The 14254-nt window shown below is 36.0% G+C and overlaps 1 protein-coding gene across 1 annotated transcript in view; it reads left to right on the forward strand.

Moving 5' to 3' along the window:
- Window positions 1–14254, forward strand: part of DENND1A (DENN/MADD domain containing 1A) — a 184049-nt gene that overhangs the window by 135630 nt on the left and 34165 nt on the right. Inside the window, 5 exon segments of the mRNA XM_009998932.1 lie at window positions 7287–7388; window positions 7921–8008; window positions 8563–8603; window positions 10313–10384; window positions 11447–11503. Of these exon segments, the coding sequence (XP_009997234.1) occupies window positions 7287–7388; window positions 7921–8008; window positions 8563–8603; window positions 10313–10384; window positions 11447–11503 (360 nt within the window).

A 14254-nucleotide genomic window follows, 5' to 3' on the forward strand; every position in this document is an offset into this window, starting at 1 on the left:
GCAAAACCTGTGGGGAAAACAGTGAAAGGAAAAATCTGTTGTTTTTTTTTCATCCTCACACTGGGTGCAACTTTCTCTTTATGGATATACCAGGAAGTGTATTTCTTTCCCAGAGGCACTTTGGGCTGACATATAATATAGTCGTGCTCTGTAAGGATCAGTATAGAGGCAAGTGTCTTTGGTGCAGCAAGTTCCAGTCTTTCCAGGAATGGATGCTGTTGCGTTTTTAAGAGTCTTTGGACATAAGTTACTGATTTATAATCTCAAGTATATGATAAATAACCATAGCAAGCTTATGTGTGTGTGTGCATTGATCTATTAATCATTGACCACTTAGGTTTCCCCAGAGACCATTACATTACTCAAACAGGAAGGGGTGAAACCTTTTTCCAGTGTTCCTAATCCAGTGCTTTGCTCATCAGTTGGCATAACACGATGACAAATGAAACCTCAGTGTGTTCTGTTGTAGCAAATAGCCTTTACTTTGCCAGATACTCTATGAAGGAGGTAGCCTCACACATCATGTTATCTTATATCTGGTGCATTAGTATGTCTACCAGAGACTAGGTGTTTCTAACTCTGTGAAAATGTAAAGTTTAATTCAATGATATCCATTTTATTTATAGAAACTGGAGTTTTGTTACTTGGCTGAAAGAATAGGATTTTATGACCTACCTTTAGGATTAAAGCTTCTCTCATGTTGCTTCAGTGAACTTAAAAAACAGTTTCTTGTCCTTCTGCATCTAAATATTACAATAAATATTTTTATCTGGAAATAGCCATTTTATTCAGTGTGGTGTAGGGGATTATGATACCAAGGAGCCATGGACATCTTGCAGAAATACATATCTTCAGCATATTTCCGTTGTGAATTCTGGAAGCTTTGTTGATTTGGATGAGTTTTAGCTTTTTACATGTACCTAAGAAATCCAAAGAAAACAAAGTATTAACATTTGTGATCCTTTAGGCGTGTTGATAATTTCTCAATCTCAGCCTATCATTTATTCTTTTTGTAGAGATTTTTTAAAACTATTTTAACAAACTGTTTTGTATTCTGTTACGTTTTAATAAATGAAACCCAAAAAATGATTGTAGTTTCTCTCATAGGAAATACTTTGTGTAAATTGTGTTTCCAAGCACACTTTTATATTTTGTCATAGTATAAAATAACTCGTATAAAGAATCACATTGTAATTTTTTTCCTTTTTTGTATTGTCACTAATGTTCTGTACTAGTTAAAATAGAAAAGATTCTTTTTATTATAAGGAACCTGAATTGGTAGCTGCTTTGCATGCAGAACATACTGGCTTCAATGGGAGTATTGCTCATGGAATGATTGCAGAACTAGGTCCTGAAATTACCTTGCCAGCTAATGATAAAATCACATGCAGGCCACAGGGGTTTTTGTGGAATAAATATAAGAGTGGAACAATATACTGTACACATTATACCAGTAATTTAAAGCATATTCAGGACAAAGAGAGAGTTCCTAGTGCAGGCAGCATCATAGAGATTTGCTGTATCTGATAAAGATTAGGTTTCTCAGCTCATAATACCATACTATTACTTTTCTTTTGTTAGTCTTTCAACACCTACACTCATGCATTGACACAATATCAAGTAGGAAGAGGAAGAATAGCCTTGTATTTAAGTACTGAACAGGGATTAAAGAAATTTCGGTTCTTTTCCCTGGCTCTGCCAGAGACTTTTGTGACCGTGTACAAGTTACTTATTATTTTCATGCCTCTATTCTTGATCTGTGAAATGGTGATTTTATTTTATTTCTTTTCTTTTCTCTTTTTTGTTATTACCCCTCAGCCCTAAATGCTTTCTTGCTGGCTTCTTTGCACTTTATCTTCCAGGTTTGCTGCTTGAGTTCTAGGGATCTGCAATGGTCCCAGTTGCTTAGGGATAGGAATTGCCTGGCTGATGTCAGTGCTTCCAAAATCAGGGCAGGCAGTGGCTGGAATTAGCCATATAAACACTTGGAAAGATGGCTTGCTGTATTACAGTTAAGTAGTTTCATTATTTGTGAATAGGAGTATGTGTCATTTTACTTGGTGTAACATGAAGATGCCTGGTATCCTAATAAACGAAGGAGTTTGAAAGGAGAAGCAAAAACATTGCTATGTGACACACGCTTTTTCCAGTTACACATTTTCCAAGTTTTTTCTTTTATTTGAAAAGGGGTTTTGTGTGAAGTTTGTCAGATCCTGCCATGGTGTTGGACATTTCCATCTAAAATGTAGTATAAAGGGGTGTATTTGAACTTCCACTATCTGTATGTGAGCTGTTTTTCTTTCAGTGTTTTAATGCAAATAAAACTTACTCTGTACTTTTTCTACAATGATTTTATAGCAATTTTAATACACCTGAAGTTTTTTGATCTGAGGGCTTTTTGGATGTTGTAGAAGAGATTACAACATAGAAGTGCATTGCATTAGAATAATACATGTTTTGCTGTGATTCTGAAAGCACAGGCCACAGAGTTCTGAGTACAGTTTTAAAAGAGTTATGTGATTAAATTGCTTCACCCTACTTGGCAGTCTGCTGGTAAATATTAATGGTATCTTCAGTGGTTGTGGGAAACAAATGTATGTCCTTTTTGAAGACAGTTTACTATTATTTGGGTCTTGGTCAAGAAGGTATTAGTTGATATGAGTCTGTTTTAGTTTTTTTTTCTTTACTGCAGTCTTAACTCAGAGCTCCAGTTGGTATCTAGTTTTATAAAGGCAATTACATAAGAATTTGGGAATGCTTACAAGGTAAAATTTTGACATCTATATACTTCTAGTATCTATGTGAGAAAACTGGATTACAGCCAGTAACCATAAACAACTCTAGTTTTGCAAGCTTTTCCTGTTTTTTTTTGTGGTGTGGTTGGGGTTTTTTTGCTTGATTTTTTTTTTTTTTTTTTCATTTATATATATACTTTTTATTTAGTGCAAGGTGCTCTCTGCTGCTTTGTAGAACAGTCAGAAACACATCTGTGACTGTTTAGCTGTGGCCAAGTTAGAAGGTTGGGGAAACACGTTGTTTTGAGTTACTTTGTGCACTGCAGAATGTGTCTGTCTCACCTGGTGTGATTTGTCTGTTGAGAATTTAGAAAAATGGCCCATTTTGATTGATGCTGAAAATCTTCTAGATCTGTAAAAAGTATAGATAACCAAAATGTATTTAAAAAACAAGTGGTAGGGATATTCACTCTTGATATGTCTTGACCAGATTATATGCCCTACTGAGAAACATGAGAAAAAGTCTGAAATTGGACTGGTAATGGAAATGGGCATTTACACAGGACAGTACATATTTCGACAGTAGAGTCTGTGTCTAAATATATGTTTTTAAATAGTTTTCAAGATTACAAGTAGCAATACTATTTTATCAGAACTTGTAGTTCTCATTTTGAACAGTCTTATTTTAGTTTTCCTTCAAAGAAGTGTGGTCAAATCTCTGAGCACATGATTTCTTTGTTCCTGAGCAGCATCTTGAAATGCTAATCAAGCTGTGGTGTCATTTCCTTAATGCAGAGTATTTGATCTATGCTTTTATGATTCCTTTATGACTGAGGTAGATGCAAAGAGCTTTCTTGTGCTGAACATATGTATTAGTTATGGGGTGGTTATTTGTCGTTGCAATTGCCAGCTGAATGAACCAATGTCCTCTCAGATGTCTGTCACCAATTTCAGATATTCTTTATGGAATCCTGCTGGCTGACTGATGATCCTTCTTCAGCTGTGATGAGCTAATCTTTCCTTGACATTGTAATCACAATTCTTGAAAGGTCCGCAGAGCAGTTGCTTGCCTTTGGTTGCGGTTGTAGCTGACATTGATCGTACTTATCTGGATGTATATATCATTCTCCTATCTTAGTTTCATTATAATTCTGGATGGAATTAAGGATTATGATTCCTAGAATATCCCTACAGGCTTTGTCATTTGCAACATAACCAGTTTTAGTAAAGGATATGGTTATTTGCAAAATCTAGGTAGTAATAAAAGAGTGATATATGAACCTCTTGCATGCCACTGTTCTTGGTGTGTATTTGGGATTTTGCTGCATCGTATACTGACAGTAGACCTACAGCTCATAGACTGTCAGATTGTCATCCTGTTCTGCACCCTTAAATTCCACCCACATTTTTTCATTTCATGGCTGGTTTACAGATCAGCTCTAATGGCTCTGTGTTTATTAGGCTTTGGAAGAGCACCTACGTGGTTTAAAGGCATGCATACAACAGCACAAAATTCATTACCCTTCACCACATGCTGACCATGATAATGCAGAAGAGATTAGATATATCTTCCAAGGCATAACTTTCAGGGTTGTCTAAATAAAGTCTTCAGGTTTGGCTTGTTTTTTATTATTTTACCCTTAGAACAAAGTTTTGTGAAATCTTTGCTTGTGCAAAGACTGTCACCGTTGACCTGGTTTGAACCCTGTCTTTATTATCTTCGTGTTTTCCCCAGCAGTCACATGCTGGCTTTAAAGCCCCAGTATCCAGATACACACTTGGGTGTCTCATCCCTTGCAGAATGGGAACAGTTAGATTTCCATGACTTATCTTAGCATCTCTGTGTCTTTCCAGAAGTAGCATTTGTGTTTGCCTCTGTCCCTTCCTCCAAATCTATCTTCTGTGCTGTCTTCTCTCCCACATGCTCTTAGTGCTTAGTATTCACTGTGATGGTTACTGCCCTAACCAGTTAGGTGGCCTGCCTGCCAGTGCAGGAAGTCAGGCCATTCAGATGTGATCCTTCTCTCACTAACAGGAACTGCATCAGATCCTGTCCCTCTTCTGAAAGAAAGTCGTTCGTTCTGAGAAAAAGTGGTTTACTTGAGAGATGGGGGATTACAGTGGCATTTCTTACAGCACAGCTGATCAAAATCAGGCTTTATCTTTCAGCATGCATTATGACTTCTTAAAATATAATAGCAGGTTTCATAAAACTCTAGAATAGTCTGAAATAAGTCCAAGACTCCTTTTGCTTATCATTTGCTTCTTTGTGTTAAAAATTATTTTAGAATGCAGCAGAATTCCAGTTTAAAAACAGGTGCAGGCTGAAATTTCAGTTTTTTAAGGCGTCATGGATAGCAGCACTGCTCTGATGAACTTCGTTATGCCATATGAGTACAAAATATTCTTAAAAGGAGAGAGTTGCAAAGACATAAAAGGCACTTAGTTTTTCAATACATTTGGGAGTCTTAAATCTTAGTCTTACATTTTAAAGTTACTTCTCTTTTGTAAAATTGTGGATTAAATGTCTTTGAAATGTGTAAAATTTTATATTTGAAAAAAATAATTTTGTGATCCACTCTTGAAATATATGTGAATTATCTGATATTACAGATGAAATCATATTCCTTATAGAGTAGTATTGTGTACACATTTAGAGCACTTACAGCGCCATATCTTAGCTTCTGTCATGCATTTATAGTTGGAGAGGGAAGTAATGGATATTTAAGGTGTTGATAAATCAAATCCTATTTGTTGGAAACAGTAAGTTTAGGAGGTGATGGGATTATCAGGACCAGTTACTATAATTGTTTTACATGTGAGCAAGGCCATTCATTTCACAAAATACCTGCAGCTTGTAGCATGTCTGCTCAGGTATCATGTTACCTGTCAGTAAAAGCAGAGCTGATCAGCTTTATAATTGACAGTTAACTACATCTGCCAAGATTATTGTCCAGCTTGTCTTTTTGTAATGAAACTGTGGATGGGGGTTAGCAACAGTGTGTTCACCCTTCTGGAGGTTGTGGAGGATGGAAGGCACTAATGCGTTCGAAGCTGAAAAGCTCACGCTTGACCTTGATGATTAAAGTTTTTCCTATCATCTAGCAGCAGTTGAGCCTGAATTGTCTCTTAAGAAGTCAAAAGGTCTAATCAACCTAATGAACAAACTCAATCATTAGTACTTTGGTGAAGGAAGTGTGTTAACGTTATAATAGTAGTGGACTCCCTGGCAATGTGTGTATTTATAGGAATGGTACACAGCTCGACTGTAAGAGAGAAGCCAGTGTCCTTGTGCTGGATGTACTCTGTTTGGCAGGGTATAGCTCCTCCACAGTGCTCATACTTGTGTGTGGCCATGGGAGAAAATTTGGTTTCTTGCAGGTTATAGAAAGGGTTGCCTGTTTGCTTTCATTGTGTGTCAGCAGTCAGGGTGAGTAGCTCTGGAGTGGTACCAGACCCCAGTAGGAAATGTGTCAATGAGTGAGTTTGATTGATTGTGAATGTGGGGAAAAATATGAATACCTATGGGTTTTAAGAAATGTGAGTGTCTTTACAGTTTGTCCAACAGTTAAGAGGATTTTGTATCCTTTCAGTGTGGATTAGGTGTTGAAGTCCTGGGGCCACATGGTGGCTTCCAACGTAAAATATGTGGGGAAAAAAAAATATGCTTGGGCAGTGCTGTGCTGTGGGGCTTTTTGAGCAGTAATTTTAGTGGCTTTGTTATCCTGACTGTACACAGCCCATGTTAACCATTGAGGCTAATTTGAAAAGCTTTCAGAAATGGAATAACACTGCCTTCTGAAGGGAGTGCTTTGCAATTTTTTTCTTGTCTAATGTTGATTTTGAACACTCAACAAATATATACTTAATATTTGCCAAATATATATTTAATAAGAGTATGAAAAAGCCTCCATATTATACAAAGCAGTATAATTTTATCATTGTTACTTGTTTTTAATTCAATACATCTTATTTGCTTGCTACATTGAATATTTGTAGATTTAAGTGTGGAAATTTGTGCCCTTACAGCAGATGCACAGCAGACTTCAGCATTAACATAACTCATTAAAATAAGATAAAAGTAGAGCTGCAAAACAATTTGTGTCTTTTGCCAACAAGGTTGTGAAAAAGGGAAATTTCACTCATTCAGTATATGGAAACCTAATGTTTCTGAACTGTGGAGAGAATGGAGTAGACATTCCTGGCTTGTTGGTACAGGTTAGCTGGCTGGGTCCACTGAGACAGATAAGCAGAGTCTGTAAAGTTGAGATGACTGCCTGTCGTATTTGGTGTTATTAAGTAAAATTACCTTTTTGGATGATGAAAGTTCCTTCACCAGTTTTATTTTGATAATACACAATTTGTCAGTTTCCAGCCTGTTTCTCAGTCACATGATTGAAACCTGGAAATAAACTACTGTTTACTCCATATGATGCAAGGCCTTCTTTATTCGTCTGTTTATTTTGGAAGGGAAGTAGGTAAAATGGAGACATTGGATTCAAATTGATTCAGAGAAAGCTTTTTCACTGTTTAATGCTTTGAACTCTACAGGGTGAACCCATCACTTTCTGTGAAGAATCATTTGTGTCCCATCGTTCTGCTGTCATGAGGCAGTTTCTTCAGAATGCCATTCAGCTCCAGCTCTTTAAGCAGGTACTGGCTTAATTGCTCTAATGTAGAAGCAGACTCTGTAACAATACAGTGGGGTATTTTGAGGGCTGCTCTTGTATTCCTTGATCTGTCAGCCACATAATGAGGAAAATTCATGTAGCTGGCAGCACCTTAATTCCTGCTTGTTGGCTTTTCTTGGATTTAGGTGATAAGTCTTTCTGTATTTTAAGAAGTATGTGGCTGTTTCCGTAAAGGTCTCTGTGCTCAGTTTTGATCTGAGACCCAATATATTTGCTGTAAACTTTGTATCAAAAGGATATTAGTGTTAAATGTGCTGTTACTGCCTCAGGGATGCTGAAAACTGGAATAGACGAACACAGGAATGCTGGTGAAGCAGCAAACCTTTTTGCATTAGTAAATGTTTTGCCTGTTTTTATTTTATTTTCATTAAATTTAGAGTTCCTTCCCAATAAGAATGTTAGGGTTATTCTAGCAAATACAGAATGAAGTATTTCTGAAAAGATAAAGGATGGGATGATTGATTTTTTTACACTCTCTTTTAACACTGATGAAGTTCATTGATGGCCGACTGGATCTCCTTAACTCTGGTGAGGGCTTCAGTGATGTTTTTGAAGAAGAGATAAATATGGGAGAATATGCAGGTAAGAAATACAGTATTTAAGTATTTTCAGACGTTGTTCTTAACGTCCTATTTGTGGGCCATCGTGATGTAGAGCAACTTCGAGGTTAGTCACCCAAATAACTGAGGCTGCAACGAACCCTTGAGGTTGAAGTGTCTTTAATTTTTGTCTTTTCCTCTGTCAAGAACTTTGGGTAATGTATTGTAGTTTGAGTAAAGTCTGTTCAGTCTTACAAACCCTCAGTTTTACCACTTGTCTGAAGTACAACCATCAGAATTCCTGCAATGGAAGATACTGGCGAACCTTGACATTACCTGGAACCACCTCAGATTTCTTACAGCGCTCTTAAAAAAAACATTGATGTTTTCAAATGCCTGCAAGGCAATCCTGATAAAAGAGAAATGTCTCTTAGCAAGGAAAAGAAAAATTGTAAATATATGGACAAATTTTTTTGGTTGTGTTTCCATTAAAAGAAAAGGATGGTTCTCTTCTGTTTCTGTGCTGTTCATGCTAACATTTCTGACTTGTTTTCTGTTTGCTTGAGAGTTACAGTTTGTTTTTCTGGTTCTCACTAGGTAGCGACAAACTGTACCACCAGTGGCTCTCTACAGTACGGGTAAGAACACAATATACTTTCAAAAGTCTTTCCAGTTCTTTCTAGACCATTGTACAGATGTGTATGGCTATAAACCTCATCCTTATGGACATTACTAACCTGTCACGTTCAACTTCACTTTAGTTGTGAGAAACTAATGGGCTCCTCAGATGAACTACAGAACAGAAGAAAAATGAACTAAAAAAAACCCCAAAACACCATAGGAATTCTCCAGTGTTTGAATCCCACTTTTAATGTCTTGTACACAGATGGAATTGTGTTACTGTCATTTTAGAAAATAATGTGGGTTTTCCTTCCTTTTAATGGAAAAGGAAATAAAAGGGCAAGTTGCCATACCAAAAAGCTCTAGCTCTTTATAAAGCTAAGTGGTGTGAACTGCTGAATGGGGACAGCACTGTTTGTGATGGCTTCTGTATCTCTTTGGTTTAGTGCTCTGGTTGTAATAAAAATAGAAATAGTACATTATTATAGCTGATAAATGACAGCTGATTTTAAAAGTCTCATTTGATGCATAAAATATGATGTTTCTGGTTTATGAGTACAAGTCAGTAGGAAAAACTGAATTGTTTTCTGACAGAATTCAGTTTTGCAGCATTCCATTTGCCTATTGTCCTGGTTGTGAACAGAATTATGTTCCTTACAGAAAATGCTGAGCTCAATGTTATCTTTACAATTTTGGATTAAACATATTTTAAAACAGTAATGCAAAAAAATAATCATGCAGTTAGGTAGGTAAATATATATAAAGACGTAGGATGAAAAGGAATTTTAAAATTGAAAGGAAGGGAAATGGCCGTCAGTGAATATAAAAACGTGTGGTTAAATTCAAGAGTTTCTAATATGTATTGAAGATTAATTGGCATGTAACAGAAGTAATAAATCTTAAAACTGCATCTGATTACATCTGATGTCGGAAAATGCAATTTTACACTGCAATAAGAAAAGATAAGCTTATCTAAGATTTTATTCCTTGGATTTTGACCATCTCCTGTGTGTATCAAGCAAGGTGCTGTGCAGCAGTAGCCAGTGGGGTGTGGAAGATGTACAAAACAGCACAAGACAAACAGATTATTCTGTCTGACGTATTCCTGTCTTAGGACTTGTGTTCACTATGTGCAATGCAGCTTGTCTAGAATTAATGTTTATGACTGTAGTCAGATTTCATTTTCCCTCAATTTATCCCTTTATCGACTACTTAGATATTAAAAAGGCAGCATGATTTGATGAATACTATTGTGGGATCATGAGAAAGAAAATAAAAAAGATCTGACTTCTTCAGACTGGATGTACAGGCTTTCCTGAAACTGGATTCTGTGCCCCAGACACTGAGGATTTGGTAGGATATTTCAGTCTGGAACTTGTTTAGGATTTTGATGGACTGTGCAGGACACTCGAGGGCAGGGGAGCAGTCACAGAGCAATGGTAGGTGACAGGACCCTGAAACAAGGCTCTTGGCATTCGGAGACTTGACATTTCTGATTTGAAAGCTGCTGTGCTAAACAGGGTGGGGGTTCCTCTGGAAAACCAGAGAGAAACATGTAGTATGTTTTACTAGTGCTCTTTTTCTTTTAATTTGCCATTTAAATACTCTGCTCTGCTAATAAGGATAGTTAGTGCTTTGTTATTTTAAGTTAAGAATGGTAGATTTTAGATTACTGTTTCCTTTAAAGACAAGTATGATAAAATTTATTCTGTTATTATAATTACAGAAAGGAAGCGGAGCCATTTTAAATACAGTAAAAACGAAGGCTAATCCCGCAATGAAGACTGTCTATAAGTTTGTAAGTATCAAGTACTGGCTTACTCCTTAAATAAGAGTCTAATTATGATTCTGTTTTAACCTTTCAAATGAAACTCAAGACTTAAATTAATTTTTATTGGACTCACAAAATTACTTAAAATACACATGCATCTGAATTTCAAATTTAAATGGAAAAGTAATTTTGAAATGTAAACATAATTGAAATGCAAAGGAGGAGGGAAACTTGTGATTTCTTTTGAACGTGTAAATGATAAATTCTATTTATTACATAGAACTATTACATCGTGCCTGTATGCTCTACTAAGCAGCTCTACCATCTCATCATTACTCTGTTGGAAATCATTGTTACCTCAGGTTTCTCTGCTTGCAGCTTCATCGAAATTAGGGAATCCTCTCATTTTCCAAATTGTTTCCGTCTTTTCTAACTGTCAATTAGTTTTCCCTAGAGGTTTCTTGTACCTGCTTATTTAGAGCCCAATTTACTGAGTTATTCTTTAAAAGAAAACGTTTTCAATTCTGTTAACAAACAGCTAATATGTTACTGCATTATCTTGTATGGCTGCCAGTTTCTCTGTGCAAGATAAAACAAGTGAGGATTTCTTAAAACCTCAACTTTAGGAAATAATGATACAGAAAGCATTGAGATAACTGCTCAAACTTTTATTTTCTCCTGCCTTTCTCTAGCTTGAGAGAGATGAGTAGGATGAGATTAGCTCTACTAAAACGAACTGACATCTGGAGTACTACGTGGAGAAAGTTTGCAGGCTCACTATTGCTGTTGATTGTTAACCGGTAGCAAAGATAAATATTTGAGAGTGTGGAATGCAAAAAGATTTACAGATATCTATGGCATCAAAACAGAGAAAACAGATTTTTTGAACAAGTATAGGTGTGAGGGTGATGGAGGCTTTTGTTTGTTTGGGGTTTTATTAGCTTTCTGTTTGTTTTAATGTTTTCAGTATCCTGAAATTTCCTTGCCATTTTTACTATCTAGAGAAGGTGAATCTTGATGCTATGAAATCAAGCATAGTCACTGCTGGAAATAGAAGAGGATTTTAACTTACATTATTTTTTCATGCAGGCAAAAGATCATGCAAAAATGGGAATAAAAGAAGTGAAAAACCGCTTGAAGCAAAAGGTACTTGAAGTTCTTATTCAAAATGTATAAGCACCACGTATGAAATACTTAGCCACAAAAAGCATTATGTGATCAATAGGAAGCTGTTTGATACAGTGTTGTTAGCACACTTCAAAATGCATTACCAGCTGTCTTGGCTTGTTCACGCTATTATAAATATTCACAGACCAAAAAAACCCCAAAGCCTGTCTTCAAATACATTAAAGCTCTGACTTAAACCCTCAAAAGCCAGAAAACTGAGTGTTCTGTTTGGTGTGGTCCCTCTCCTGGCCTTTGTGGTGGGGCACTGTGGAAGGGGACTTCATCTGAACTGGGAGATCTTTCCTGCAGGAAGAGCAGTGAACTTATGGCAAGTGGCAAATTGTTGGTATTTGTCCAGTATTCTCTCAGAGAAAATATAGAGTGTTGGCCATTGAGAAAAGAACTTGTGTGTTTCATGAATGTCTGCAAAATTTAGGCATAAAGGAATTAAATTAGAGTTGGTATTCATTTCAAATTTGAATTATTGCAGAAATAAGAACTGACAGTGTTTGTTGTTTTCTGAATTTGTCTTTATTTGTAAACAATAGAGTTTCAAGAATGCTGAATTGTGTTTGAAGAACATGTTATCCAACACTAATTGCTCCTTTTAAGCCAATAGTATGGTTATATTGATACCTGCAGTATGAATGGTTAACTCTGCCTTAGGTTTTTTCCAGATACTCTGTTTATATTGTGAAGCGGAGCTATTGGAGTCTTTTGGGGAAAAAAGATAACTAATGTGCTCATAGAACTGAAGTTCCTCTCAGAAATGTTGGTTTGCGTTTGGTTTTAATCTGTTCTATCTCAGTAAATTTGTTTTCTGAATTTTCAAACCATCCTCTGCAGATAGCACTGCAGCTGTATTCCTGTGAAACAAATCCGCCTGAACATGTCAGCAGTGTTAATACAAAGGGATTATTTTGCAGCCAGGTTACGAATTGATGAAATTAACTGTGTATACAATCCAAATGCTGTTTGCTCTCTAAATACTCTAGCAGATTGCTAGACATTTTGAGGGAGATAGATGCTTTGGGTTCTTGGAAACTATTTTATTTTATTACACTTAATACTTTATATGTGACCACTTCACGTATACTAGGAACATCTTAGAAACAGGAAGCAGTCTTCATGTACATAGAATTTTTTACGTAATTCCATGTGTTTCAATTTTGCACATAATCTTTATGAATAATAAAATATTTGGCCTTTCCCTGTGCATTTCTAAAGCAGTTGGAGCCGTGTAAAATGACCAGATTGTTTTCCTCTATTTTAAACGCTAGTATAATTGTATGCTAGTCTGTGACATTCATATCAAAAGTCTGAGAGACATCTCATTCATTCATTTCTTTGTGTTATTGTTGTTGTCTTCCTAGTCCTTGAAGCAGCAAGCGTTCTTTTTAAAACCACACATAACATTTACAAATAAACAGCCCAATTTTGTTTCACCTTCCTTATGGATGGTTAAACAGAGTTGTTCAACATATGCTTTCACAAGAGCTTAAAAGATTTCTGTGAGTAGCTGACACATACTGCTCTACTCTCCTTTATTCATTAAGTCTGTTCTTTTCTATCCCATCCTCTTCTCCATTTTGGATTCAAGATGGGGAGATAACTAAAAAGAAGTATTGCTCTGTTCAAAGAGGTAAAAATAGCAAAAAATGTTTTGGCCACAGTCGTATTTTTTTCTAATCTAAGTTAACAAGTCTATCAGTGCATCCTTATCAATTTTCATGTGAGAACTTTGTGGTTTTCATGTATTTACTTACTAGTATGTTCAGATATTATCTGTTTGAAATGTCAGTGTCCTTAAATACTTAATTTTTGCCAAACTTGGGATGCCAATCTTTCATCTTCTAAAGATAACCTTAGATTATTTTAAAACTGAACTTACTATCTGCTTCATTTAACACATTATTTTTCATTATTAATACAAAAAAGTTGCAGGCCAGTGGTAAAGAAAAGTCAAATATAAACATCCCTTTTCCAGTTTTTGCTGCTGAATATGAGCAGCTTCTGTACAAGATAGAATTTAAAAATGCAATAAAGCTAGAGGTCTGCTTCCTACAACTCTGCATAGCAATGGTGACCTCTTAAATATAATCAAGAGCCCATTTTGCCCTTGGTCTGCTCCAGTCTTGGGTTTGAATTGCAAATGGGAAATGCAGGATTGACCTGTTGAGAGGTCACTGTGGTGTGTGTAAGGTCCTTCTTTAATATGATAGTAGAGATTGAATGGGGCTCTATTTCCATCCCTTGTTCATTTGTGGTACAGTATTTCAAAGCTACAGAAATAGTTTTCAGAGGATTCTTATGAGTGATAGCAAATAATTGTTAATAGATACAGCATAGTAGCTTTATTTTATATCTGATAAAGTACTTTTTTTCTTTTTTTTCCAACCTTTTTCCTTTTTTTTTCTTTTTTTTTGGGTGTTGTGGTTTGTGGTTTTTTTTGAGAAGGCTGCTTTTTCCATGTCACAAATGGACCGTGGTGGTCAAGTCACTCCCTTGTTGGCTCGTTTGAAGCTTAACTACATAGAATTAGGAAGAAGGAGGAATATGAATGGTACCATCCTCAACTTTCAGTAAGGAGAATGTAACTTACTGAAAGCTTCTGCATAAGACAATTTATATAAATGGTTGGGCACTTGGCATTAGTGTATTCAACATTATTTTAGTTACTAGAGCTTGTGTTGCTCCAGTTAAACAGATACCAATGTCAGTTCTTTGCTA

This window comes from Chaetura pelagica, unplaced genomic scaffold (genome assembly GCF_000747805.2).
Source record: "Chaetura pelagica isolate M959 unplaced genomic scaffold, ChaPel_1.0 scaffold405, whole genome shotgun sequence".
Taxonomy (NCBI): Eukaryota; Metazoa; Chordata; class Aves; order Apodiformes; family Apodidae; genus Chaetura; species Chaetura pelagica.